The following is a 27,136-nucleotide window of genomic DNA, read 5'->3' as shown; positions in this document are numbered from 1 at the left end:
AGACATCGATGAGTGCGGCAACGGGGACAGCCTTTGCCAGCGCAATGCAGACTGCATCAACAGCCCCGGCAGCTACCGCTGCGAGTGTGCTGCTGGCTTCAAACTCTCTCCCAACGGGGCCTGTGTAGGTAAGCAAGAGGCTGGCTGTCACCAAATGCAGCAGGCGCTGGGTTCCCTGTTCTGGGGGGGGGTGTTCCCTGTTCTGGGGGGGTTCCCTGCTTTCTCACCACAAAATGCTTTAAGGGTGATTTTTAGAAAGACTGTCTCCCTCAGCCTGTGTCGTCCGTGCTGAAACGCTTCCGCCGTGACGCTCAGATTATTTCATCGAGCACCGATGTTCCTTCGGTGGATTTCTCTGGTGTGAAATACAATCCTTGAGGGTCCCAGTCAATCTGCAAAACTTGCATGACTGAAAAGAGAGCCTTGGGTACTTGAAAGGCTGTGCTTATTTTGATTCAGCCGTTCTTCTGGTTCGTCCTCAGCCTCGTTGTAATAATTAGGAGCAGGTTAGAGAAATGCATCTGTGAAAAACGGAGGAGTCTTAATAAAAATCAGATATGTCTAACGTGTGTCTTGTTTTGTTTTTTTGTTTTGCTTTTTCTCTTGTAGATCGCAATGAATGTTTGGAAATTCCTAATGTTTGCAGTCATGGCCTGTGTGTTGATTTGCAAGGAAGTTACCAGTGCATCTGCAACAATGGCTTTAAGGCTTCTCAGGACCAGACCATGTGCATGGGTAAGAAGGATATTCAACCCAGGGAGCGGCATGAGGTGAAGACCTAAGGACAGTGATTCTGAGGCAGCTACCATGTCTCTGCCATGCTGAACAGCTAAGGCTTTGGGGTAAAATTTGCAAGCAGGGACGTACCACAGTAGGTTCTTCTGCCCAGAGATTCTCATCATTTCGCTCCAGGAGTTCATGTGGCATGACGCTCATTCAGAAGAACTCAGGGCTAGGTGGCATTTACCCACACAATGCACTTTGAAATGCAAAGAAGTAGAAAGGATGACAATGTCAACGACAAACACAAATGCAAATGTGCATCCTTTTACGCAAACTGTAGCTTGGGATTTAATGGCATCATGTAAGCTTTAGCTCTTATAATAATTGCAGATGTGAATATAACCAGAGTCTTTAAAAATTCCCAGTAACCAACATAATGGCTGGCTAATTGATGAGAGTGTTGGTTAATATGTTTGCAAAGGCAGGTGGGCAGGATGCCTTGAGGCTGGGACTGCACCAAATGCCTTAACTCTGATGTCAGCAGAAGGCTGTGCCTCTGCCAAAGTTCCTCTTGGTGCTTCGTATTTGAAGGAGGAAAACTAAATTTAACACATGGTTATTTGTAAGTAGCATGTTCTCTGTGTAGAAAAGCCAGGGATTTTTGTGCACCCGCTCTATGGGGATTCTAGGTAATTGCTAGGTGAGTGTTAAAATCAGGTTGAATAATGTAAAATCGTCTCCTTCATGGAATATCTGTGCAACAAGGAGCATATGGGAAAAGCCTCAGTTTACCCAATGTACCCTGAGAGCACCTTCCCACCATGGGCTGGCCCAGAATGACAAGAAAAAAATCTCTAGTGTTCATGCAAAGTGTATCACAGGTTCTGGTCCCATGTGCATGGACTTTCTGGGAAGGTTTGCTTACAGGAGACACAGGGGCCTCCCTGTATACTCTCTCAGAGAGTTTAATCTGCCACACACACAAAAAAAAAAATCTGTGATATTTATGACTCCGAAATTCATATGGGAAAATATATGTCCCTATATTAACAGTACTTCCATGATAAAGTCAGATGGAGACTCAGACCTCTTGGACATAGTTCTCCTAAGGAGCTGTGTCCAATCCTTGTATGGTGGCCCTGCAGGCTGGCCTGTCAGCACAAGGGTCTACTGTCCCCTGTCACAGATGACCTCGCTAACTAGTCTCACCAGGATTTTTGGAACGCTCATGACTTAAATTCTAAGTAAACCCCTATTTGGATTTCATTACTTCATCCAAGGGACTAAAGTTTTTGTTATGAAACTGAGATTTATAACTTCCTGAACAACTGTTAATAATGCTTTAACATTTGATAAGCAAGCCTGTTCATTGCCAATGGCGTTTCTACCCATTGCTTCGGAGAATTGTATCTACCGGTAAGTTAAACTGTCTTCTCTCTTGGATGTTTGCAGTTTTGGTTTGTTCCCCCTTTTTCACATTCTTAATTTCCTCAAATAAACATGGGTCCCTAGCACTAACGACCCTGGGAAGAGTCGAATTAATGACGTGGTGACAGCGAGACAGCGTTAAAGGTGACTGTCTGGTTCTAGATAACGGTTGAGTTCTCTTCTTGGCAGATGTGGATGAGTGTGAGCGGCATCCGTGTGGAAACGGGACCTGTAAGAACACTGTCGGCTCCTACAACTGCCTGTGTTACCCAGGGTTTGAGCTCACTCACAACAACGACTGCCTCGGTAGGTCCTCATGCCGCTTCAGCCTTGGCTCTTCTATCCTAGTGGGACGTACTGGAATAAAACCAAACAGCACAGAGGATTTCTGTCGTTAAGCTCACACACATGCCAGGAGGTCGGCGAAGCCACTGAGCACTGTCTAGTCACCGACAGCCATTTGTTTCCCTCAGCAATCACAAGGCCTCGTACTGTTTGGAGCCCTCCCTCCCGAATCCTGTCTGTCAGGGAGAAAGGTCATTGAGACACCCATAAATGGATCAGGACTGACTTATAGTTTAGGCTCTTTGTCCCCTCTAGGAGAGATGGGGAGAGACCCTCTATTATCCTCATGTTTCCTCACGCATTTTAGGAGTTCATTTCTTATTTACACTTGAGCACCAGCATACCCGTGTCCGTGTCTTAAAATTTCCTGATCCATCAGCTCCAAAAGCCTGTATGCCTTTCCCTTCCTCCCACAAAAAAAAAAAGCACAGTGAACAGGTCTTGAGATAGCCCCTCAGACCACACCTGTGCTAAGTATGGGATTTCAGCTTTTGCCTCACACTGATATACCAGTAGGATATAGAAATGGGTGCCAGAGAAGTTCCCCAAGGAAGTGGAGTAAACATAAAGAAAAGGGCAACACTGGCAACACTTGTGTAGTCCCTGTTTGCAAGGAGCCTGGCACATGTGGGATGCTTTGCAGCATTGTACAACTGTAGCTCATGACTGGGAGGTGTGAGGGAAAGTGTTCAGGATGCTGCCCACCACTGTAGGATTGATCACCACAGCTCAGCCCCACCTCCTAATTATCCCAGCTTCCCTATTTTTTTTTTTTTATTCTTGGCAATTCTGCAGTCACAAAAAGGATTTGCAGCCAAATGGATATTTTATTCAACCTCTCTCGGGTTCTTCTGTAGATTCCCAGTCGCTGTTGTAGATAGGGAAACCCAAGAGGCATCACTGATGCCATAATCAAAATGCAGTCTTTGCCAGGTGGTGGTGGCACACACTTTTAATCCCAGCACTAGGGAGGCAGAGGTAGGCGGATCTCTGTGAGTTTGAGGCCAGCCTGGTCTCCAAAGCGAGTTCCAGGAAAAGTGCAAAGCTACACAGAGACACCCTGTCTTGAAAAACCAAAAAAAAAAAAAAAAAAAAAAAAAAAAAAATGCAGTCTTCAGAAAACACAGGCAGTGTGACTCACTTGTATTCAGCCTGAGGCTTCTCTGAAAACCCAGCACACACTGTCATCTTTGTGAATTGTGCATCTTGTCAGCAGTCCTACACTTTTTTAACAGGACTGATTTCTGTGTCTAGTATGATCTCTTCTCTGTCTTTTGCATCAGATCCTGTGTCCAGGTAAAGGATCTGCAAATCATTCAGTCAAGTTACACCCATAGTCCCCTCTTCACTGTCAAAAGAAAGACTTCTGAATTGGAAAACAAAAATCGAAAGATTCTTCTTAAACTGTTAAATTTACTTGTTTATAAATTTTTTGACTTACAGCTCATGTCTTTTAAAAAGTGAGGAGCCCCTGTGTGACCTTTTAGTGGTTCAGTTCTTAAAATGTGCCATTTTCTTCTCTTGTTATTAAAGTACAGTGTAGACTTTGGTAAATGGGTGCCAACAAATGTGTTTTCAAGTTTCAGCTAGTGAAACAATATGATGTAAATGCTCCCTCTGAGACACTGACCACTCTCTGCTTACAGACATAGACGAGTGTAGCTCATTTTTCGGCCAAGTGTGCAGAAATGGCCGGTGCTTCAATGAAATCGGCTCCTTCAAGTGTCTGTGCGATGAAGGTTATGAACTTACACCAGATAGCAAGAACTGTATCGGTAAGAAACTAAACAGGGGTCATCTTGATGGCCTTTTGCGCTGTGAGACAGCATGAACCCCATAGACTCACTTAGCTTATCCACATTTCATCACCAAATCACAGGGCAACAGTGACCTGTGACAGGGATATTTATTTCAATCTAAGGTATTAACCACCAGTTGGGAATGTATCATAGGGAGAGTTTTTATTGGGGACAGTGCTTGAGACTATATCTCAATAAAAGGACATGAGGAAACAAATCAAAAGAATTGGCAGCCTTCCTCCTAAGAACCATCCACGATACTGGAGGAGTGCAGGGCATCTTTGTCCATGGTGACCCAGCAGACCCAAGGGCCCGAGTGGAATCTGTGTTACTCATTCAGCAAACAGATAAGGCTGCAATGATTGTCTCATGTCTGGGTTACATTTTTTTTTTGGTCTTCTTTCTCTCTGAAGATACTAACGAGTGTGTGGCACTTCCTGGCTCTTGTTCTCCTGGGACCTGTCAGAATCTGGAGGGATCATTCAGGTGCATCTGTCCCCCCGGATATGAAGTGAAAAGCGAGAACTGCATTGGTGAGTTCATTCAGAGGTCCCGGTGTGTGCGGGAGAATAGGCTTAGTGGAGACAGGAACATCAGACCTAGCCAGTGTGTGCATGCTGGCCTCAGGGCGTAAACTCACAGCAGCCTGCATCTGTTTCATTGAACCTTCACAACTGGTTGGTTTGCCGAGTGTTGACAGTGAAAGCTTAGGGGTGTGGGCTTGTTTTCATAGACAGAAATCTTATTGCCAGTCAAGGGTTTTTTCGTTATACTTGGTATCTGTGTCCTAAATGTCAATAGAGACGACCCGTTGAATTTTTTAAATGTCTACAATGTAATTGTTGGTGCACGATTTTAAAATAGTTACTAACGGTGTCCAGGCTCCTGAAAATACGAACCAGAGACCATGATGATTCTCTTGACATGTCCCCTCTTGGGAAGGCTTTAGTTATGTCAAGATAGAAACTATGAACCCCTTTGCCATAGCAGATGTCTCCTGCTGGAGCTTTAGCACAGGGGGCCACTGTACAGCCTCGGAATGCCTGACAGGCACAATGGAGGTGACCTTTGTACAGCTCGCTTCATTTCACTTCTTGTGGATCATTTTTACAGCGTGATTGACATTCAGAAGCAGCGGTGTCTCTGTGACACTTGGCTAGCACAAAAGGATTGCTAAGGATATGTTTATCTTTGAGGTTTTTCATTCTCTCACCCTTGGCGGGATCCTAAAGATAATAGTTCTGCTGTTCATATTCAAGACAGTAACAGAGGAAAAAGGGCTGTTGGTGTCACAGAACCGAGTTATATTTCAGACTACATGATTAGATAGTATGTATCCCCAGTCATTCTGGTTGGTATATATAGTTTATTATCAGACTGGATCTTACTTTCCTGGCCAAAATAATAGTGGACATAGTTGAATCATCTTGGTAGAAAGATTTTTGAAAGCTTACGAGTCTCCACCAATTTTTAATTTTGTTTTGGTAATATGGGAGAGGATTTTTTTTCTAATTTGTGTGTGTGTATATATGGATGAGTTCACAACAAAGTAGCAAGGAAATTCTATAATACATCAATCCCTTTCTTTAAAGCTATCAGTATTGGCTATATAGTATGTATGTGTTTATGTGGGGTATGTGTGTGTAGTATATGTGTCGGGGGTTAATACATGGTAGAAATGTGTGTGTGAAATGTACATGTGTGTGTAGTGTATAAGTATGTATGTGTGTGGTATATGGGGGTATGTTGGGGAATGGTGTATATGTGTGTATGTGATATGTATTGAGTATATATATGTGGTGGTGAGAAGTATGTGTGTGGTATATGTGTCCATGTGATTTATGTGTGTTAGAGTGTGTGTGTGTGTGTGTGTGTATATGTGTGTGTGGCAGAAGGGATATATGTGTGTATGATGTATATATGTTGTATATGATTTGGGTAGATATATGTGTGTGCAGTATATGTGTACATGGTGGGAAGTATGTGTGTGTTATGTGTGTGTATAGTATATTTGTGTATGTGTGTGGTGTGTATGGTATATGTGTACATGTATGTTTGTATAGATGTTATTCCCCTTGTTCCTTTGAGACAGTCTCTCACTGAATCTGGATTGAGGCTGGCAGGCAGCAAGCCCCAATGACCTGACCCTCTGTCTCTGCTTCCCAGGGCTGGGGCTACAGGAGCATATGACCAATCCCGGCTTTTAACATATGGTCTGGAGATTTAAACGTAGGTCCTGATGCTTGCCCAATGAGCGTGTCTGCCCACTGAGCCATCATTTTTGCATTGCCTAATCCATTTGTAGTTCTTCATTGTGTCCACAGCCCATCCTTGTCTGGAGTGATCACATCAGCCACATGTTAGATAGCCATATGGGAACAGAAATACAGATGTTTTCAGGCATCGTAACATCCTAGATACCTCTGCCTTATTGGAAGCACCTGTATCTGTGATTCAGTTTACATTTCATTTCTTGTATATTGCCTTTCTTTAACTAAACCCTGTTCATTGTGCAACTATTCTCTTCCTGTGAAAGCTGGCAAATCGAGTGGCAGCTGAGGGTGGGTAGAAGGTGCTGAGGAGCAGGATAATAGGCTACATGCTAATTGTGTACAGGCATTTAAAAAGCCAGAGCCATCCTCTGGTGGATTTCCAAAAGAGGCATTTGGGAGGGGCCCATGGGTAGAAAATGTTTGAGCACCCCAGATCTTTGAGGCATGTAAGTTGGTCATATCAGGTAGGCAAGTGAAGCGCACTCCTAATGATACAGGGTCAGGACTTGGAGGAGGATGTGGGAAGCTCTGGCATATAGCTGGCTGAAATTAGGTATCATCTTTCACATTTAAGAACAATAATTTATCTTAAAAGAATACATTAGCTATGTACACAGCATCATCTCTAATTCCATTATTAAATATCCATTAATTAATGGCTGTTGGCAGTATGGACAAGTAGATATTTTCAGCTATAGAAGAGAACATTGGTTTGACTAACAGATTCTGCTGTTCTGCAGATATAAATGAATGTGACGAAGACCCCAACATTTGCCTCTTTGGTTCCTGCACCAACACCCCAGGGGGCTTCCAATGCATCTGCCCCCCTGGCTTTGTCTTGTCTGACAATGGACGGAGATGCTTCGGTAAGCTGTGGCATTGACTTCTCTGTCACGACTGGACGGTTTGAACATGGACAGTAAAACATCATGCCAGGGCTTTATTACATAAAATATTTGTCTATTAGCAATAGACTGTCTGCAAGTACAACATAGACTTATTAAGAGTGTCTCAAATGGACAGCTTTTAGAACACTCTGTTAACATTGTTAGGACATATGTTTAGATTTTAGGCTAAAAGAGAAATTGTCTTGGTTTACCATTTTCGTTTTGTTGCTGGCATGGGTTGTTATTTATCAGTACATGGGTTGCCTCAGGCAACGTTTAACTTACTGAGACTTAAATTCGTTGTTTTTGGACAACTTTAATGTGACAGCGAAGGGGGGAAAGAAAAGGAGACTGTGGGGATATTTTCCCAACTAAGGCTGATTTTACAAATCCCTAAACACATCGTGAAAATATTTTAGATATGATAACATTTTATATGCAGATCAATTTAAACTAGCAAATGAAAGTGACCCGTGGAGACAGTCCAGGCCTGTGTCTTAACTACTGATCTAGCTTGTACCTTGTGTCCTGCTTGTGAGAAATGTTCCATCAGAACCAGTTGTATCCACATTGTTCCATCTGTTTAAAGAGCAGTGAGGAGCTTGTGCTGTTTGCTTCCCTGATTTAGATACGCGCCAGAGTTTCTGCTTCACCAACTTCGAAAACGGAAAGTGTTCTGTACCCAAGGCCTTCAACACCACCAAGGCAAAATGCTGTTGCAGTAAGATGCCAGGCGAGGGCTGGGGGGACCCGTGTGAGCTGTGCCCCAAAGACGATGAAGGTGAGCGAAACGGCAGAGAGAACTCCGTTGTGACTATGTGGAGGGCAAGAGTATGCCTTCATGTAGAGCTGTCAATTGTTCCAAAAGCAGCCGCTTGGCAAGACCTCCACCAGTGTTTACTCTGAGTACTCTGAGAGTGCCCCCTTACCTTTCCTTCCAAAGCATTGGTATCACTTGTGTTCTGAAGACTGAACTGCAGAGGCAGGGGCAGAAGATGCCAGAAGAGTGTGGAAATTAAACTTCACATGACGTCCCAAGTCCCAAGTTGGAGGTGTAGACGTGTAGCTTGGCAAGAGATCATAGGCCTAACAACCTACGAGGCTGGGAGTTTGATCCCTATCACCAAAAATAAATACACACCAATAAGTAAAATCCTATGTTGCTGTAGTATCATGGGCTGTGATTCTCAGACTATTACATCAAATTCTGAGAAGTGAAATCAGCACCTTGGCCCAACAGTTTCCCATCAGTACCAGTGAATTGTAGAGTTTAATTCCTAGCAAGATCAAGCTGCAGTGGATTCTTACCTTAGGGGTGGCTTCTGTGTGTAAAGGACGGGGACATTTTTGGACTTCCTGATGTTAGACAGACCCAGGTACCCTCAGAGAAGCTCAATGTTGGTTCTAAAAATAAGTCATGGCCACATGGCCAGGTGCAGTGGTGTGCACCTTTACTCCCAGCACTCAGGAGGCAGAAAGCAGGCCAATCTCAGAGTGCAAGGCCAGCCTGGTCTATGTAGCAAGTTTCAGACTCTGTTTCCAAACAGCAGACCAGGAAAAGAAAAGAAAAGAAAAAAGATGAAATTTATTAAAGATGAATTTGTGCAGTGTTAATTGGTTCTTAAAATGAGGCACTTCAGTAATGGAGAACCTGTTTCTCTGTAGTTGCGTTCCAGGATCTGTGTCCATATGGCCATGGGACGGTCCCTAGTCTTCATGACACACGAGAAGGTGAGCTTAGACACATTTTAACCTACTGTCACATTTTATACAAATAGGTGGATTTGTCATTTATTTTATAAATTGTGCTAGTTTTAGTATTCCAATAGAGTATTTTATCTAAAGTATGTATGTATGTAATACATACTTTATGGACCATATATTATATGTGTGTATCATATGACTATACTTATGTGTGAAGTATGTTTTTCTAACAAAAGAAAGATTATGTTCCATTCACGTTAGATGTGTGTTTAGCAGATGTGGCTGTATTAGCCTATCTTTTATTATGAGGAAGTTCATGGGCAGTTTTATGTTTTAGATGTCAATGAGTGTCTTGAGAGCCCAGGCATTTGCTCGAACGGTCAGTGCATCAACACTGATGGATCTTTCCGTTGTGAGTGTCCAATGGGCTACAACCTGGATTATACTGGAGTCCGGTGTGTGGGTGAGTATTAGCTCTGGTTGACGGAGTTTGAATGCCCTGTTTTATTCTCCTGTTAGCCCAAAGGGTACTTGAGCAGCCTTGGTGGTGGCAGTGCTAAGATTCAGAAAACCAAGATGAGCAAATAACAGTACCTTTGCTTCTGCATTATCCCATGCAGCTTGGTCCAAGAGAAGAGGAAGTTTCTCAGTATCTCTACCTTTAACCAAATGTACCAACTCGAAGGCCTTGGGATGTCATGCAATGATAGATTATATATGCCTTGCATGCACAAGACCTGGGTTTGGTCCCTAGTATTAATAACAAGCAAAAAAAAAAAAAAGTTATTCAATTGAAAAAGGCCTAACTAGGAGAACTGTCCATTTTTTTCCATGTCTTTGCGCACTTCTTCTTGAGGCAGATGTCCACATACAGCCTCTAGATTTGTGAGCATGGCAGAAGGCATTATCCTCTGAGAGTCAGAGCCTTGCACAGTGACCCTTCAGATCCTCTGCACACATAAAGGCTCGCCAAGGCTGGGGGCAGGGGAGTCGCGGGGGGCGGGGGGTGTCGCCGTGCTTTCTTCAGATCCTTGGAATGTGTGTGGGACCCTGCACACCTCCCCTCGTTTTCCAGACACTGACGAGTGTTCTATTGGCAACCCCTGTGGGAACGGCACATGCACCAACGTGATCGGAAGCTTTGAGTGCAATTGCAGCGAAGGCTTTGAGCCGGGACCCATGATGAACTGCGAAGGCAAGTCATGCTGTCTTGGGGACGGCCTGTTATCTTCCTTCGATATACGGAGTGTGTTGTAGAGAATGATTGCCGTCTTGAGTCACCGTGTTCTTCTTCTGTGTATACTCTTCCCCAGTACATTGTCCTTTACTTCATCCAGCAGTCTCGGTCACTGTCCTACACATCTGTCTGATGGCAGCAGCACCTGAGTGGCTCAGGGCTGGCATCTGTTATTTCCCCTTTAAGATCTGGTTACATTTGCCACATTCTGTGGCTTTTCAATGTATTGCTTAATTTTTCAGTTTATACTCTAGATATTGGGAATGATACATTCTGGGCTCAGTTACCTTGCTTTGAGGAATGTTATCTTGCTTTGAGGAATGTTGATGCTTTTTTTTTGTCTTAGCAGAGTTAACTGGTGTAGGCACAAGGGCAGCCTGGGTCGGGCTTGTGAAGGCTCAGATTTCAGTTCATATCTTGGAACCAAGAAGCTAGCCTCTGAGTTTTGTTCCACACATGCGTGGCACAGTCAACAGCCTAGGCCGTGTGCATGGAAAGGAAGAAAGTATATACTTCTCTTTTCTGGCGCTCCTTTCCAGAATTCCATTCATCCTTTAGCACCATGGTGGCATCAAGGTTCTGTCCCCCTGGAAAAGACATTAAGAACTTGAGATTTATCTCTCAGGCCGTCACTGCCAGGATAATGGCCACCTGCGGGGTAGACTAGAAGGAAGGAAGAGGGAGGGAGTTCAGCCCATATGCCTATTGATGTCAGTTCCTGCGGGTTCTCAGCTCTGAGTTCTCACTCATCACCCAAACTCCAGGAAGCTTTTGCAGTTCGCCCAGCCTAGGCTGTTAACTTGCTGGAAAAGGAGTTTGCGAGGCACCGTGTTTTCTATAAGGGAAGTGAAAGTTTTATTACCTTGTTGCTTCCTATGTGATCTACAAGAAGACGCACTGGTGTTTCTTTTAAGAAACAATTTGGGCAGGGCGGGTGGCAACACCATGAAGCGTCTCCCGCTGAGCTCACGCCCATTTCTTTGATCAGACATCAATGAGTGTGCCCAGAACCCACTGCTATGCGCCTTCCGCTGCATGAACACTTTTGGATCCTACGAATGCACATGCCCAGTTGGCTATGCCCTCAGGGAAGACCAAAAGATGTGTAAAGGTAAGGGAAGAGCCTCGGCTTGACGTGCCCCATTGGGATGTATCATACTTTGGTCATTGTCTTGACGTGCCCCATTGGGATGTATCATACTTTGGTCATTGTCTTGACGTGCCCCATTGGGATGTATCATACTTTGGTCATTGTCTTGACGTGCCCCATTGGGATGTATCATACTTTGGTCATTGTCTTGACGTGCCCCATTGGGATGTATCATACTTTGGTCATTATCTTTATGTGCCCCATTGGGATGTATCATACTTTGGTCATTGTCCTAACGTGCCCCATTGGGATGTATCATACATTGGTCATTGTCTTGACGTGCCCCATTGGGATGTATCATACTTTGGTCATTGTCTTGACGTGCCCCATTGGGATGTATCATACTTTGGTCATTGTCTTGACGTGCCCCATTGGGATGTATCATACGTTGGTCATTGTCTTTTTCTGAGCAGCTTTCTTCCAGGGCATGACAGGAAGAAATGCAGCAGCTGTCCATTTATTTACCTGGATAACAGTACACTTAAAAGTCTGTGGATGAGGTGGCTTAGCACCCCATTGTTGTCATACCCCTGGACTCTTACTGAAAGCAAAGGTTACCCTTCCCAGAACTCCCTGTAAGGACCAGTCTTGAGAGTGTAATACATCTGGACTAGAGCCAGCTGTTCAGAAGACTGGGCTACTTCTTCCTCTGTCGTACCAAGTGACAGCATGATAAGGATCAGAAGACCAGAAATAATAACTGAAAATAACTAACATATAGCCCGCTAAACAGGATGTGCTATTTCTACTTTTTTTATTTTTTCCTTTCAATACCTGTTTTAACAAATGTCTTCTAGATCTGGATGAATGTGCCGAAGGGCTACACGACTGTGAATCTCGAGGCATGATGTGTAAGAATCTGATTGGCACTTTCATGTGCATCTGCCCCCCTGGCATGGCCCGCAGGCCCGATGGAGAGGGCTGTGTAGGTAAGCTCCCAAGGGCACTCTCTGCGTGAGCGGCACTCCTGCTCCAAGCCAGATCTAACACCGCTTCCCAGATAAACTAAATGGAAGCCAGCTCTTTTCCAGGTTGTGCTGAGGCCAGAGTTGACCACCTCAGGGTCCAAGGCAGCCCATGAGGCTCTGGAGCATGCAGTGGTGGTTTACTCTGTCAGGAATTGTGACCACTTGTGTGTGTGCCTCTGTGAGTCTAAAACATCAAACTTTGAAGTATAGAAAGCGAAATGAAAGCTCCGAGGTCACCAGTCTCACCCCAGGTCCTCCCGTGAGTGACGGGAGCACTTATGTTAGGGCAGTCCAGCAGCCACATGACCTCTTCCCTGGTCGCACATCATGTTTGAGTCTCAATGCATTCACATTTAAGGGGGTGGGGCACAGACCTATGACTTCGTGACGTGTGCGAGTCTTGCCTTGTGCAAGCACGCATTATCCATGTCCTTCTTTCCTAAAGTGCTCTCTGACACCTGAGCCACTGCAGCCCCCTGCTCATGCTTTTCCTCCCCATGAACAGGGACTGTTTAACTGAGAACCGCTGCTCCCTTACCAACCTCCGCTACCTAGAGCAACTGAGTTATTTTTAGAGAAACAACAATTATTAATACTTTGCCTTTCCTGCAAAAAGAAGACCAAAATAAAGAATAAGAATTCTTAAGAATGAATCTATACACAGTTGTTCAAGGTTAGAACAGAGAGAGGCTGTCAGTGGACACCAGGAATGCCTTTAGGGGATGGAAACGTTAGAAGGCTACATTGTGGTGACAGTTCTGCCAGCCCATAATTGACCAAAAACCATTGAATTGTACACTGACAAATTTTATGGCATGCAAATTATACCTCAGTAAAGTTCAGTCTTTAAAAATAAAATGAAGCTACCCCCCAGGGAAAGAGATATAGGATGTAGAATGTGGTACTGTTTGTACTAACAAAAAATAAATGAAACCACCAAAATATGCCTCATGGATACATAAATAAATCCATTTGGCATATTCCATGATAGAAAATATATAGCTGTTAAAATAAGTATGATAAATATATGTACATACATACTGAAATAACCATAAACAGAATGAAGCAATATAAAATTACATGTCATTTTATGGGAAATCGAAAGTCATATGTTTTCTGTAGGTAATGCAAGCAAGTGAATACATAGGATAAGTTTTAAAAAGAAAAATTGTGATTCAGGAATTAACCACCAAAAAAAAAAGATACTTAGATTAAAGGTTACTAATCTAGAGTGACTTTATCTCTATCTGAAAATATTGATCTTTGACAAGAGTGAATTCCTAAATCAAATGTATAACATAAATCTTAGAAATGCAGCTCCCTACTAAATTCTTCATGGATTACTAACATATTTGCATCGTCTCTATCATGGCAACAAAATGAGATAATGTCTAAAGAGAAAAGGGTGTTTGGGTTCATAGCTATAGATGTTCTAATCCCTGACCGATGGCCCCACACTTTGAATTTACATCCAAGAATTATACCACAAGAGGAAAAGTACTCAAGACCACAAAATCCAGGCCAAAGAAATGAGGTAGGGGCTGGGGTCCTATAGTCCTCATAGGGAACAAGACTTCGTTGACCCTGGGTCCTTCTTGTTACACCCCACCTCATCAAGGTTTCAAATACATCCCACTAGTACTGCATGGTGGCTAACCTTCAGCATATTGGCTTTTAGGGAGTCTTGAGTATCTACCCTACAGCATGCAGTGTCTTGTAATTTAACAAACTTTTTTAAATGACAGGGTTTTTGTTTGTTTGTTTTGTTTTTAAGTCCTATATTAAGTGTTTAATTATTCTGTGGCTGTTTTAGAATCACTGTTATCCAAGATCCATCCATTCAGGGGATTAACCTAGCCTCCTAAGTCAAAACATGTGTTCCTCAAAGCTAGCACATGACCCAAACTCTAACATGTGGGAAGGAGGAAATAACTGTCCTGATTACTGTACCTGAGACACTTTTCCTTTGTTTAAGGCAGACTGTAAGCTATTAGTCTAATTCTATCTGGCTAAAGTACCTAGAAATGTGTTTTGTGTTATTGACATGGAAATTTCCTATTCTTTATCACTGTTGGGCTCTCTTGTTATAGGCAGTACATTTATCTGTCTGTTTCCTGGGGTACAGGGATAGACATCAGGATGAAGCTTCTCATTAAAACTGTTGCAAATGAGTTCAATAACTCCAAAAAGGGTTTCATTTTAGTCCCTCATTTTCTTCATGGGAGAAAGGCGTCTCCTCTAATCCTAATATTTTAGAATCTTGTTGATGGGCAGCATTTTTTGTTTGTTGTTTGTTTGGTTTTTGTTTTGCTTTGTTTTTCGAGACAGGGTTTCTCTGTGTAGCTTTGCTCCTTTCCTGGATCTCACTCTGTAGCCCAGGCTGGCCTGGAACTCACAGAGATCCACCTGGCTCTGCCTCCCGAGTGCTGGGATTAAAGGCGTGTGCCACCACCGCCCGACATGGGCAGCATTTTGTATCTGTACTTTTTTGTGGTTAAAATACACAATAAAAGATGTAAGTCCCAAGGCCCGGCATAGTGGCTCAACCTTGTGACACCAGCACTTGGGACCACATGTTCAAAGCCAGCCTGGGCTATGTCATAAGAATCAGGTTTTGAAATTTACCAAACCTTCAAGCTTTTCATTATAGCACACTGGTAGTGGAACAGTAGACAAAGGCTTTTTGGACCACCAGAAAAACCGCTATGGAAAAGTCCATTTGATGCAGGCAGTATGGTTTCACAATTAGAAATCCCACACAAATAACAAGATATTTCAAAAATAAAAAGCATTTGCAAAATTCAGGGTGGAAAATAAAGTCATTTGAAAAACGGAAAATGGCCGGGCAGTGGTGGTACACGCCTTTAATCCCAGCACTCGGGAGGCAGAACCAGGTGGATCTCTGTGATTTCGAGGCCAGCCTGGGCTACAGAGTGAGTTCCAGGAAAGGTGCAAAGCTACACAAAGAAACCCTGTCGTGAAAAACCAAAGAAAGAAAGAGAGAGAGAGAGAGAGAGAGAGAGAGAGAGAGAGAGAGAGAGAGAGAGAAAGAAAGAAAGAAAGAAAGAAAGAAAGAAAGAAAGAAAGAAAAGAAAGAAAGAAAGATGCACATGTATGACCTTGGAGTCCAAGAAAATTTCTCAAAAAAAGTCAATTGTAATAAAAATATAAAACATGGCAAGCTAAGGACATTGTGTAGGACATACAAAAGAAACCCAGAAAGAAAACTGTAAAATTAACCAGAGGTGGAAACTTGATCCTGCAATGCATTATAATCAAGCAATCATTTGTTGAACAAATCACAAATACCGAAATCTAATAAATAGAAAAAATACACCAAGATCATTACATATGATTGAAAATGGATTCATAAGCATCTGAGATTGTAATTTAGGAGAAGGCAGTTCATTTTAAAGATGATGGAATAAAGATACATCTTTCTCAACCTTGAAGACTTTCAAAATGTCATGGGAGATGATGAGTACTTGACTCTCGACTTAAACAAAGCCCCAGTCACTGGGACTTTTGAAGTTCAACAGTGTCAAGTTCCAAGCACAACACCGGTGTCTGGTGACACGTTCTCCTGCGGACTATAGCCAACCATCTCAGTTTTCAAAAGTTTGATTAGCAGATCAGGGGCACAGTGAATGAGAGACATGGGAGCCTTTTCATGGAGGCTCCGTTCTACCCTGCAGTCTCTGGGAAAGGCAGCTGTGAGAGATAGGCTAGCACCATGCTGTTTAGTTTTCAACAGGCTGGTCTAGATGGGGAGATTTCCAGACACCAGTCCAAGGGCAGAGGGACAAAGCAGTCACTAGAGAGCCTCAGGTTTTGTGTGCCGTGTGACCCAGACGGCAATGTGCATCTGACACAGCACAGTGCCCCAGGGACACAAGGCATGACCGCTTCTTTGAAGATGTTCGTAAGGCAATATGTGCTCGGAAAACACAGATTATGCCGGCATTCCCAAAGTGACCTGCTGGGCTACGTTTTCAACAAGTAAATAAATAAGGTCAAACTGCGGAAAACCTATTTGAGGCCAAACAGCTTACACAAATGCGCAAGTCACGTGTGCAGAGTAGAGGGGAGAGGGAGCAAGATAAGAAATAAACTCAAGACAATGGGTAAGAGAAAATGATTTAGAAAAATCGCTTCAACCATCTGTGAGAAAGACTGTTAAAGACCCAAACGGTTTAAAAGCTACTGAAATACAGAAGAAAAGAAAATGTGATGGTAATCTAGCAAAGCTCAGAAAAGAAATGCACCCTGTTAGAGGAGTTAAACATCACTTTGGAAGTAACAGAGTAGAAACGAAGGGCTGGCAAGATGGCTCGGTTAGTAGAGATGGAGTGCATACTGTGCAGCGTAGGACCCGAGTCCGGCTGTCAGCACCCAAGTAGAGTCTGGCTCTGCAGTGGGCACCAGTAATCCCAGCACTAGAGATGGGGAAGCGGGGTTCTTGGGATGTGCTGACTAGCCAGCCCAGCCAAAATGGTGGAAGCCAGGTTTAGTGGGAGACCTGTCTCAAAAACTAAAGAGAGCACAAAACAGGAAGATACCCATGGTAACCTCCAGTCTCTGTGTGCCTGCACACATGCACATCAATCGGCATGTGCTCGAAGACGTGAGTGTGTGTGTATGTGTGTGTGTGTATGTGTGTGTGTGTGTGTGTGTGTGTTCACAAAATAGAAATGACCGAAAACACAATTAGAAATGTGGATATAGAATGGGTCAGTAAAATGATTAAGTGGAAGACAGGTAGCCACAATATGTTTATAAATAAAATTCCTTTTAAAAAGGAAAACTAGCCGAGTGTGATGGTGTATGCCTTTAATCCCAGCACTCAGGAGGCAGAGGTAGGTGGATCTCAGTGAGTTCTGGCCAGTCTACAGAGCAAGTTCCAGGATGGCTAGGGTTGTTACATGGAGAAACCCTGTCTTGAAAAAGAACAAAAAAAGGAAAACTAAGCAAATAAAAATTCCTGGGGTATATTTGAGTATTTTGGAGAAATTCCTAGGAAAAAGATTTAAATCTCCATCAAAAAGAGCACACTGATTCATGAAAACCCTCCCAAAGAGTCATCCATTAGTTTAATTATATTTATTAAACATTCACCATGTTTGTGGTGCTGGCAGGTACAGAATAAACTGGTTTCGTCTGAGGACAAACCCCTCACTTCCTCCCTGGCTTGGGACAAAGAAGCTTGAACAAATAAAGAGACAAGTGAGCATGGTAATGCCATGCAGTGGAAATTAAGCCCTTTAAGGAAAATAAGTTTGGGGGATTGGGCAGGAGATACTGAGGGTGTGCTCCAGGGTTTAATGACGTGACCCGGGAGCTGTGACATGGGATGGAGAGTGAAAGAAATATTGGCAACAATGTAGATCCTGTGGCAGCAGTGAAGGGCAGCAGCATCAGAGTCTGTGCCAGAGTATGGCATAAAGGGAGGCCAAACCATTGAAGTCACGGTGGAGAGTCTGGCTTTGTAGCCAACGCCAGAAGGCAGGGTGCTTTTATTTGTAAAGCCTGGGGTATGCCATGAACATGAGGAACCTAGCTGTAAGTCTTTGGCTGGCTTATAACCATGGGTAAGTTGGATTAACTGTCTCAGATTCCTGGTGCTAAAACAAATTGTAATCATGAGGATGCTTACCTCATAGGATTGCTATCATGGCTAACTTAGGACAGAGATGAGCAGATGGTAAAGTTTCGATTCAATGCTAGCATTGTTATCCTCTAATTGACTTTTTTGGGGGGTGGGGGTTTGAGACAGGGTTTCTCTATGTAGTTTTGGTGCCTGTCCTGGATCTTGCTCTGTAGACCAGGCTGATCTTGAACTCACAAAGATCTGCCTGGCTCTGCCTCCCGAGTGCTGAGATTAAAGGCATGCACCGCCACCGCCACCCTCACCCCACCTCCCCACCCCACCCCCAGCTCTAACTGATATTTTTAGAGCACTCCGGCAGCCTTGTTAATTGGTACATTTGAAGGGGGAAGAAGCTGAATTAGTGATGTCATTTAAGTGGCCAATAGAAAAAAAAAATCCAGGTTGGGGCCCTGGTTGTGTGGACAGACCTAGAATAAACAATAAACTAATCAACATCCAGGATTGCTGATGGATGCATGACAGGGTGGATGAAGGAAAGAGGTATAAAAGATGAGAAGGATTTTCACTTGAGTAAGTTGATTGAATAGTGTTACTGTAAACGTGTATGGAAAAGACTAGAAAAAGTAAATATGGTTAGGTACACAAATGACTGAGATGTGTCGATATGTGTGATTGCGGAATGTGTTCGTTATATTTTCACATCCCACTGGTGGTATTATACATACATATTATATTATACATATTCATGAGGCAGAGGCATAAATTGCTGACATACATATTGTTTAAGTGGAATTGGCATGGACACCGGGAAGAGGGTCACAGGGGAGGGAAGAGGCAGCAGCTGAGCTCTGGGAGCTCCACTATTTAGGGCAGCTGAAAATCCATGGGAAATGGAAACAGAGTGGCCAGCAGGAAAGGAGACCCTGTGGGGTGGCGTGCTATCCTGAGAATATGGAGACCTGGTCATTGGGTAAGTAGTCAGGGAGTCCGTTTTGCAAGGTGTTAGGAAGCGGAAGAGTCAGATGTAGAAAGCAATGAGACAGTTGGATTTGATGGCCTTTCAGGAAGTGTCAGTGGAGGGAGACAGAGCGGGCCGTGAAGCGAAGAAGCAGAGGTGCGGAAGTGGCGTGGGCAATTGCAGAATCTTCCTTCCAGCTTTGTCCCCGTAGAGAATGAGGCAATGTGACGGTAACCGGAGTCGCCATGTGTGCCTGAGAAGTGCTGCGTTCTGGTTTGGGTTTTCAAGGTAGAAGTTGCTGGGTGTGATTTCCTAAGAAGGGAGAACCATGAGATCTTGGGAAACAAAACAAAGTGCTGGCCTTGGAACGCAACGAAGGCCTCATCTTGTGGAAAGGGAAAAAGCTGAGAGTGAGGACAGTCCCCATTAGGACAGTCACACACCCTTCTCAGTCCTGCAGCTGCATAGACACAGTAGGGGCTGTCGTGGGATGGTCCCCAGAAGTCCCAAGTTCCATGGTGCCCAGACTCATGAAGGAATTGAGAACTCTGGGTGGTGCTGCTGTGGGTCAGACAGAGAGTAGGAAGAGGGGGTGGGCACAGGGAGAGCCACGGGCTTGGAAATGGGAGTAGTTGGTCCAGAAACTGTCCAAGGAGAGACAGTGGATGCTGGAAATCAAAATGCCCTGGGTGATGAAGCGCCATATTAAGACACACCCTGTGAAAGCTGCGGAGTCTAGCAGTAGTGGGGAATTCGGCTTTTTGCCCCTTTTTTGTTTTTTCTTAATCCTCATTACCAGTGGCAGTAAAGCAAAGTAACGGTAGAGCTTGAGGCACATCAAGTTGTCACTCAAATATCAGAGCTTAGGTTAGGCACAACATCCAGTTAGAGCTTTACTGAAGAAATTAATTCCCGCTGTTAAATTATAAGTCAATATAAATACATTAAGCTAGGTGATGGCAGTACACGCCTTTAATTTCAGCACCAAGGGAGGGAGCATACCAGGGAGGAGTTGAGGGGGGGAGGCAGAGGCAGGCAGATCTGAGTTCAAGGCCAGTCTGGTCTACAGAGCAAGTTCTGGGACAGCCAGGGCTACACAGAGAAACCTCATCTCAAAAAGAAAAAAAGTGTATATATGGAGAGAGAGGAGTCGCAGCATGAGAGAAAGGATCAGTTCTAGGATAGCAGACCCGAACCCTCAGATTCTAGAAACAGCAAACTAAAACATGCAAAATTCACAGTTTGAGTCATCATTTTTGTGAGTGCTTTTAAATTTCCATAATAAGGTTTCTTTCCCCTAAAACTGAATATCTACATAAAAGTTACATCATTGTGAGTTTCAAAACACTAAAACCAAAATGAAAATACTCAGCTCTTCTGGAAAAAAAAAAAAGAAAGAAAGAAAAACCTAGATTCCCTTCCTAGTGAAATAAACTTAAACCTAGTGAAAAATTTTAAACTCAATGGAGTCTAAGAACAATCAAAATAAGGTGTCGTCAAAAGTCTGTTTGGGAATTTATTTCATATTCATGTGCCCTCTCAGAACTAGTTAACAAACTATATAATCCAAGAGACAGTCATTACATGTATGTAGTAACACAGCCTCTCACAAGCATACAAAGTTCTGGTTAAAAAATTTGCAACAGGGGTTGGGGATTTAGCTCAGTGGTAGAGTGCTTAAGCGCAAGGCCCTGGGTTTGGACCTTAGCTCTGGAAAAAAAAACCAACTTTGGAACAGATCCCACCACTGGGTCAGGACCTGAGGAGGCTGGGCCAAGAAAATGGCAAGTACAAATCCATCCTAGACTGCAGAGTCAGGTTAATCCAGTCTGAGCAATTTAGTAAGACTTTGTCCCAGCATATAAAGGGGCCTAGAGACAATAGCCCAGCTGTAGAATGTTTACCCAGCATGCACAGGGTACTAGATTCAATATATAGTATCAAAGATAAAAAGGTTCTACTTGACTCTGGCAGAAAGTAATTAAAGCAACATTTTAAAATCGTTTAAAGGCTGCCGCTTAGAAGAATGGCAAGAACATGGCAGTTTCCAAACCCGGGTTGAAGCTGCAAGGGAAGCATAAAAAGTAGATTGATTTGATAGATGTTAAGAGAGTGGGGCCACAGCATAGTAAATATGAAATAGTTTAAAACATGTGAAATGGCAGGTAAGAGTAAAATCTTAAGTATAAATGGTTTCAGTTGCTAGATGAAAGACGAATGCATTTTTACAATTCTTTTTAAGTTCAGCTAAATATATATTTTTTAAAAAAAAACCTACCTAAATCAAAGAGTGAGATGATGCTTTGAAAATAAAGAGATGGGAAAGATATTCAAGGCAAATGTTAATAAAAAGAAAACACAAAAAAAGATGTCAGAAAACTAAAGGCAGAGAAGTAAAATGTATAAAAGAGGCAATTTATCAAAAAGATGAAGTTGTCGTGAGCTCCCTTACGTTGAAAACAGCTTTGAGAAATTATCCAGTACAATTGACAAAATGTCATACAAATGGAGTAAGGATATCAGGAACTTTTATAAATAAGTTTGGGTTTGTCTTTGTTATCTATCTGTGGCCAAGCCAAAGAGCACTGCCCCCTACATTCTGTGTCCCATTAGCTGCCCTCAGAGACCACAGTTGGCCCTGTGATTTCACTCAAAAAGCTTTCATCCCTGGTTACCACCATCTCCACAGACTGTCCCTCTTCTTCGAGACTTCAGTGCCCCTCCCACAGAATTCTTCCTCTCCTGGTGGGGTGTCTCAGGGAAGAGCTCTCCCTTCCCTGCAACTCTATGAGAATGCCATCCCTCTTCAACAGGGGTAGGGTCAAGAAGGAAACTTTACAAAAAGGAACCCCCTGGATGGATGAGGTACAGGGGGTGCCATAGTCATATGCCATAGTCATGTGGGATGGGATGTATCCCATCTCACTGGTATTTTGTCAAGGAGTTTTAAGTAAGGTGTAACCACTAGGAGATAGGTAAAAATGTGTGGTTTTACAAGCTGCTCATTGCTCATATTATTTTTTTTTTTCTGTGAAGATGAAAATGAATGCAGAACCAAGCCAGGTATCTGTGAAAATGGACGTTGTGTTAACATCATTGGGAGCTACAGATGTGAGTGCAATGAAGGATTCCAGTCAAGCTCCTCCGGCACCGAATGCCTTGGTAAGCGAGTATAGGAGTATTTTCTTTGGTAAGCCAAACATGTTTATGATGTCATCAGAGAAGAGCTCCACACATGTATTCTTGTCTGGTGAGCCTCATAAGCACAGTATTCTCCATGCCTCTGCCCACGGGTATACGTCCATTAAAATGATATATTTATATGCCTGTCCTATATGCACATGTAATGTAAATAACAACCTGAAATCGTCTTTCCAAAATTACAATTAATTAAGCCCCATGGAAAATGTGACTTTAGTAAGGCTTACATGAGGAAATGACTTAATTCCAAAAGAAAATATTTGCGGTGTGAGGTAGGCTCTGCCAATATTAATGCAAAGCAAATGCCACATTTCAAACATGTAAGGGAGGTTAATTTTTATATTACGGTCCAGAAAAATATTCTACAAAATATTTTCTAGGGGAAATGTAAACCTCATGGGCACTCCGTCACACTAAGCCAATGCTGCAATGTGTGCATTCCTGGAGCTGTTGCAGTTAATGGTGGCAGCTGTAGGGTATGGTCGAATTTGAAGGAACCAGATAAAGAAGAGCCGTCAACTGGCCAGTGGCTTGATGGGGCCAAATATCAGAGGTGCATCAACATGCCGCTTCTAATCCTAGGAAGATTTTTATACTCAACATGGTGTATTTGTCCTGTTGTCTCCAATCTAGACCTTCCCTGGTAATGAGTCTTTGAAGAAATAGCAAAGATACCCTACAAAGAATACTGTTTTCTCTTCTTATTACGATTTTACTAGCACACTTGGCTTATTAAGCCAGACTGAAGAAGAAACCCCTGAACTTACATTAATACACTATCTATAATGTACTCAGTCCTTTCACTGTAGAAAACAATGGAATAAGCACCACATTCATAACAGAGCCTTGAATTTATTTTTCAGTAATTCTCACCTGTCATTGTTTTATCTAAAAGGAAATAAATGTATGTGGTGTTTCTTTCTCTGGAGTCCTGACAGTCATCACTTTCAGTATATTGAAAAGAATGAATATTGTGTAACTTTGGTCAGGTTTAATCATCTGTTGGTGGTATAAGTCAACAAAACTTTATAATCACTAAGTGTAGACTGCTTGCGTAAGAAGAATACTTTCAGTGTTGAAGGTTGCCGCAGGAGGAGGACAGCATGATTGTCCACTGAAAACCAAGCTGACGGCTCCTTGACCTTGACTCTCATCTAACTGGTGTTTCTTCCAGACAACCGGCAGGGCCTGTGCTTTGCAGAGGTGTTGCAGACGATGTGTCAAATGTCCTCCAGTAGCCGCAACCTCGTCACGAAGTCAGAGTGCTGCTGTGATGGTGGGCGAGGTTGGGGCCACCAGTGTGAGCTGTGCCCACTTCCCGGAACTGCCCAGTACAAAAAGATATGTCCTCATGGCCCAGGATACGCCACCGATGGAAGAGGTGATATGCTGGGGGACTTCAGGGATTGTATTTTCATCCATCCCAATCAGTTTAATAGAAACATGAAAAAGTAATCCTCATTGTTCAAGTTGCTAGTGTGGAAGTATCCAGAAAATAGAATGACTCCCTACCTACACGCAGGTGAGCAACATTTCTTTGAACAAGGCAAGGGTAGTTCAGAGGTTACTGACCTCCACGGCCTTTGGGATCAGGTAGGTTTGTGCCATTTTCTTGAGGCATTCTTTACTGTTACCATAGTTTTGTGTTTCTGTCTCTTCACCTGAGTGAGAATCATAAAGTCTTCCTTGGGTTTGATGTAGGAATAGATCTCTTCAATTTTGTGAAGCATGGCCTGGAGGGATAGCACAGTGGGTAAAGTGCCTTGCAAGCATTGAAGGCATGAGTTAAATTCCCAGGACCTGCATTTTAAAAGGCCAGGAGTGGAGGGGAGATAAAAACAGGTGGGTCCCTAAGGTTCTCTGGCCAGCCAGCCTGGCCCATTTGTGTGGGGGGGGGGGTTCCCCTGGCTTCCACGCACACCTGTGCACACACAACTTTATAACGCATTACACAATGTTCTTCTGATTGATGTAGAGAGGACACATAAGTGCACCAGTGTTTTAGATGGAATTATGATGGGATTACTTTTTCACATTTTTGTTAGCCTGACTGCTAACAGAAGCCTTCCTTTAGAATCTAAGGCAGATGAGAACTGGAGGCCCCAATCCATATAGAGTCAATTACCACATATTTCAGAAGAGTCATACTTCAAAGAGGTAGCTTTCTAATATATATTTTAGAAGTAGTTACTCCCACTTAGCACACAAAATGTGCAGTCCAGCATGGGCCTTGCAGCGCAGCCCTCCGGTTTGTCTCTCCCCCTCCTCAGTTGGTTTTGTTCCCCTCCCCTCCCACATTGCCATTCCCTGAAGAGTGAGAAAGGACTCTGGAGGTTCTGTGGGTGTCCACTGCCATCTCACGCCAGTCCCTTCGTCCCTCCTCACTTCCGGCCGTCTCCACTGTGCAGACATTGACTTCTGGTCCTTCTTTCTCTTCCCTTACGGCACAGACATCGACGAGTGTAAAGTGATGCCCAGCCTCTGCACCAACGGCCAGTGCGTCAACACCATGGGCACCTTCCGGTGCTTCTGCAAGGTCGGCTACACCACTGACATCAGCGGGACGGCTTGTGTAGGTAAGATGAGGTTGTGCACGCACACACGCATGCACGCACACATGGTCTTGGTAACCCCTGCTTCCTCCAGACGGCGCACTGTCGGTGGCGAAGCGCTCGTCTGTGTGGCTCTCCCTGGAGGATGCTAGACTTGCTAGTGGTGCTGTTCTGAACAATGGAGTTCTTGCCTTTCCTTTAACTGTGTGGGGTTCAGGATCCAGTTCTGTGCAGTCAGGGAAACATAAAAATTGACGGATGCACTCTCAACGTTTTCTGTCTTAATTTAAAATTTACAAGTGTGCATTTAGTTGGTGAGAAAATAGACTTTTCTTGTGAATCTGGTGTGTTTGTGTGAAATGGAATGTATTTCTACAATTTTTCATGAAAAGAAGCGAGTCAGGGCAGCATGTAAACTCTCTCTTTGCAGAGCAGTCTCCCTACAGCATCTTTTGGCTGTTTTGCAACATATTTTTCTTCTTTAATTTTTTTTATCATCTGATCCATGTTGGTGGCAAACAGAAGGCTGGAGAGTCACCTTTTTTTCCCTTGTCTCTCAAACATTTCTTGGTTTCTTGATATTTCTTCAACTTCTGCTGTATCCTCTTAAATTGCCTATTTTAGTAACAAGTACCTGGAGTAAACACATTAAGAAAAACCAACTAACTGACCCTCCCTAAGCATCTGACTCACACAGTAGAAACAGCAGACAGGAGAAGAACCAGAAGTAGGTTGTTAATCAAGAGCTTTCTGCATGCAGTAGGCATCCAACCCGAGAGCTCTGTGGAGGAAATGGAGGTTGCCTGCTGGTGCTCATAGACCTGGCGGTAAAGAGCTGACTCATCCCTGTGAGGCCCTTCAGTATGGCTTCACAGTCAGAGTCTGTAAATGGACAGCAGAGTGTAGAAAGGCCACCATGGAACATCACCCTGGGACCAAAAATAAAATGAAATAAAGAGAGAAAAGTGTCGGGAGCCTCCTAGGTATAGGGAGTGCTCAGAGGGCATCCAGAAAAGGCTGCAACAGGAGCCTGTGGCTCAAACTAAACCCACACTGGAGAGACAGGAAGAGTGTCCAGAAGGCTGGAGAGCCCACTGATAAAGCCTCCAAGGTCTAATCCAGCCTAATTGATATGAAGAGGAATTTTTTGAGCCCAGACAGTTGATAGACATTACAAGATGTAGCCCCAGTCTGTACATTGATCTTCAAAGTAAGCCAATGGAGAATGGTAACAGATCTAAGAGCAATTAACAAGGTAGCTCAGCCAGTGGGCTCTCTACAATCTGGAATTCCTTTGCCTGGCTCTGTTCCCAGTGTGGCCTTGAACTCACAGAGATACAGACAGATCTCTGCCTCTAAAGTGATAGGATTAAGGGTGTGTGCCACCACTGTCTGGCCTCTTGATGTCTAATCTAGTGGCTGGCCCTGTCCTCTGATCCTCAGGTAAGCTTTATTGGGGTACGCAATATGTCACCACATAAGCCAGTCTGCTACTTTAGAGGAAACTGCTCTAAGCATCATTTCTCTAGGGCTGGATTCCACTGTAAGTTGCAAAGGAGGAGCAAGAAGGTTGAAGTAAGGATGTGGAGAGGGGAGAGGGGCTGGCCATTTCTTGTAACCAGGACTGTCACGTTTGTGTTACTTCCGGTCAGACCTCGATGAATGCTCACAGTCTCCAAAACCGTGCAACTTCATCTGCAAGAACACCGAGGGCAGTTACCAGTGCTCTTGTCCCCGGGGGTACGTCCTACAGGAAGATGGAAAGACATGCAAAGGTGAGGGAGTCTCCGTGACCACCGCCCCGGTCTCTCTCTTCAGAAATGTTTGCATATGAGCGACCAGAGTTGTAACACAGGCTTCCCCTGTGTTACAACACTGCCTCTCAGAAGCTGCATCAGGGCTCCCATTATAGAAGGAAGAGGGACTTCAAAACCTAAGTCACACTGTTTCACTCCTTAGAAATTAAACACACACACACACACACACACACACACACAATGTCTGCACATGTTCACACACACACACACACACAAAATGTCTGTACATGTTCACACACACACACACACACACACACACACACACACACACACACACACACACACACACACATAACGGAGATTTTTGTTTTGTTTTGTTTTGTTTTCCCAAGTCAGGAAACTCACATCAAAGGAAAATGGGTGGAACTGGATGTCATCACATTAAGCAAAATCAGCCAACCTCAGGAATGCAAATATCATGTTTTTCTGACATACACAGATTCTAGACTTTTTTTTAAAGGAGTATAAAAATGTCATAATGAAACC

The 27,136-nt window shown here is 43.6% G+C and overlaps 1 protein-coding gene across 1 annotated transcript in view; it reads left to right on the top strand.

Annotated features, from left to right (window-relative positions):
• Window positions 1-27,136, top strand: part of Fbn2 (fibrillin 2) — a 215,328-nt gene that overhangs the window by 173,425 nt on the left and 14,767 nt on the right. Inside the window, exons 44-59 of the mRNA XM_036205263.1 lie at window positions 3-128; window positions 610-735; window positions 2,341-2,457; window positions 4,143-4,271; window positions 4,709-4,828; window positions 7,309-7,434; window positions 8,084-8,236; window positions 9,121-9,186; window positions 9,497-9,622; window positions 10,235-10,354; window positions 11,385-11,507; window positions 12,344-12,475; window positions 22,117-22,242; window positions 23,456-23,662; window positions 24,732-24,857; window positions 26,486-26,608. Of these exons, the coding sequence (XP_036061156.1) occupies window positions 3-128; window positions 610-735; window positions 2,341-2,457; window positions 4,143-4,271; window positions 4,709-4,828; window positions 7,309-7,434; window positions 8,084-8,236; window positions 9,121-9,186; window positions 9,497-9,622; window positions 10,235-10,354; window positions 11,385-11,507; window positions 12,344-12,475; window positions 22,117-22,242; window positions 23,456-23,662; window positions 24,732-24,857; window positions 26,486-26,608 (2,046 nt within the window). The remainder of the gene's footprint in view (window positions 1-2; window positions 129-609; window positions 736-2,340; window positions 2,458-4,142; window positions 4,272-4,708; window positions 4,829-7,308; window positions 7,435-8,083; window positions 8,237-9,120; window positions 9,187-9,496; window positions 9,623-10,234; window positions 10,355-11,384; window positions 11,508-12,343; window positions 12,476-22,116; window positions 22,243-23,455; window positions 23,663-24,731; window positions 24,858-26,485; window positions 26,609-27,136) is intronic.

The sequence above is a fragment of the Onychomys torridus genome, chromosome 13 (assembly GCF_903995425.1).
Source record: "Onychomys torridus chromosome 13, mOncTor1.1, whole genome shotgun sequence".
NCBI classification, from domain to species: domain Eukaryota; kingdom Metazoa; phylum Chordata; class Mammalia; order Rodentia; family Cricetidae; genus Onychomys; species Onychomys torridus.
This window is presented reverse-complemented; position numbering and strand designations above follow the sequence as displayed.